General features: G+C 40.6%; 1 protein-coding gene across 1 annotated transcript; it reads left to right on the top strand.

Moving 5' to 3' along the window:
• The first annotated feature begins 422 nt into the window (after positions 1-422).
• Positions 423-932, top strand: LOC114384001. Its single transcript, XM_028343685.1, has one exon. The coding sequence runs from the start codon at positions 423-425 to the stop codon at positions 930-932; it is 510 nt and encodes a 169-aa protein (XP_028199486.1).
• The last annotated feature ends 813 nt before the right edge of the window (positions 933-1,745 follow it).

Raw genomic sequence — 1,745 nt, 5'->3', positions numbered from 1 at the left:
TAGGGCCTTCTCTTGCATCTCTGGCCCAATCTACTTAGAGTTTTCTATCCAATGCCCTTGTGGGGTAGGAATGCATCAATATCCATGGCTTCCTATGGTGGTGAGCTTCTTCTTGACTCATCTTTCTTCCTTCTCCATTTCGTTGCCATTAAACTTTAAGGAGCAAAGGACTCCATTGATGAAGTAGATCCAAGGCCTACAAGCTCCACATGTTGCTACATCAGGGAGATTTAGAAAATATTCTGAGTGATGACATGCCCTGAGGAGCAAAAGGTTTCTTTTGACTCCTACACTCTGGTAGAAGAAGTTGAGTATTGGTGGAGAACACTCGCCAATGTTGGGAGGCTGAAGGTCAAGCTGTGACATAGGAAACCTTCAAGAGGGTATTTCTAGAGAAATACTTCCTTAAAGATGTTAGGAACATGAAGGAGATGGAATTCCTTGAGCTCAGGCAAGGGAACACGACTGTAGCTAAATACGCAACCAAGTTTGAAGAGCTAGTGAGATATTTTCCTCAATACCAAGGAAGGGATAATGAAAGCTCAAAATGTGTGAAGTTTCTAAATGGCTTGCGACCTGAGGTGAAGCAAGCTGTGAATTATCAAGGTGTTCATCAAATCCCACTATTGGTGAACATGTGTAGAATTTGGGATGAAGACTCTCGAGATAGTGCAACGTATTATCGGAGCACGAGTCCAATGAAGAACAAGAAGAATGGATCCCAAAATTGGGGAAGACAATACCCGACCTCTCCTAAGCATTATGGTAATTTCCCCAACAATCAGAGGACTACTGCTATGGGGTTTTCTAGTGGTAGTGGTAGCAAACCCACTACTTTCTCAACTCAGATAGTTTGTTACAGGCATGATAAGCCACACCATATTTCTTCAAACTGTGCGGACAAAGACATGACTTGTTTCAACTGTAGATAGAAGGGCCATATTCAGAGGGATTAACCATATCCCAAGAAGGAACAAAATGGTGGAGGTATGAATGACCAAACTGGACATCCGAAAGCCACAGGAAGAGTCTTTACTCTTAATGGCATTGAAGCTTCGAAATCCAAAGATCTAATCCAAGGTAAATGTTTCATAAGTGGGATTCCCTTACTTGTGTTATTTGATTCCAGTGCAACCCATTCCTTTATATCTTGTTCATGTGTAGAGAAACTTAAGCTTTATGTGTGTTCTTTAAATAAAGATCTGGTAGTAGAGACCCCAATTATTGGCTCTGTGTTAACTTCTAATGTGTGTTTGAATTGTCCTGTTGAAATTTTTGGTAGACCATTCTTAATTGATTTGATTTGTTTGCCTTTGAGCCAAATTGATGTTATTCTGGGTATGGGCTGGTTATCTTCTAACCATGTCTTGTTAAACTGTTTTGATAAAATTATGATGTTTGATGATTTTGGAGTGAGTAAGGATGAAATGTTTATCTCTGCCAAATAAGTTTTGACATCTTTAAAAGAAGATTCTCAAGTGTACATGATCTTGTCTAACCTGGAAGTAGAGACTAAGGTTGCCATGTGTGACCTTCCTATTGTCAGAGAGTTTCCTGAAGTGTTTCCTGAGGATATATCCGGTTTACCACCTGAGAGAGAGATAGAGTTTTCCATTGACCTGGTACCCGGTGCTGGACCCATATCCATAGCCACTTATAGGATGTCTCCTATAGAGTTAGCCGAGCTCAAGAAACAATTAGAGGAGTTGTTGGATAAGCAGTTTATGAGACCTAGTGTGTCTCCA

The sequence above is a fragment of the Glycine soja genome, chromosome 14 (assembly GCF_004193775.1).
Source record: "Glycine soja cultivar W05 chromosome 14, ASM419377v2, whole genome shotgun sequence".
NCBI classification, from domain to species: Eukaryota; Viridiplantae; Streptophyta; class Magnoliopsida; order Fabales; family Fabaceae; genus Glycine; species Glycine soja.
This window is presented reverse-complemented; position numbering and strand designations above follow the sequence as displayed.

What these genes read in the sequence shown, in the direction of transcription:
- LOC114384001 (XM_028343685.1), top strand. Translation starts at nt 423, where the DNA reads ATGAAGGAGATGGAATTCCTTGAGCTCAGGCAAGGGAACACGACTGTA.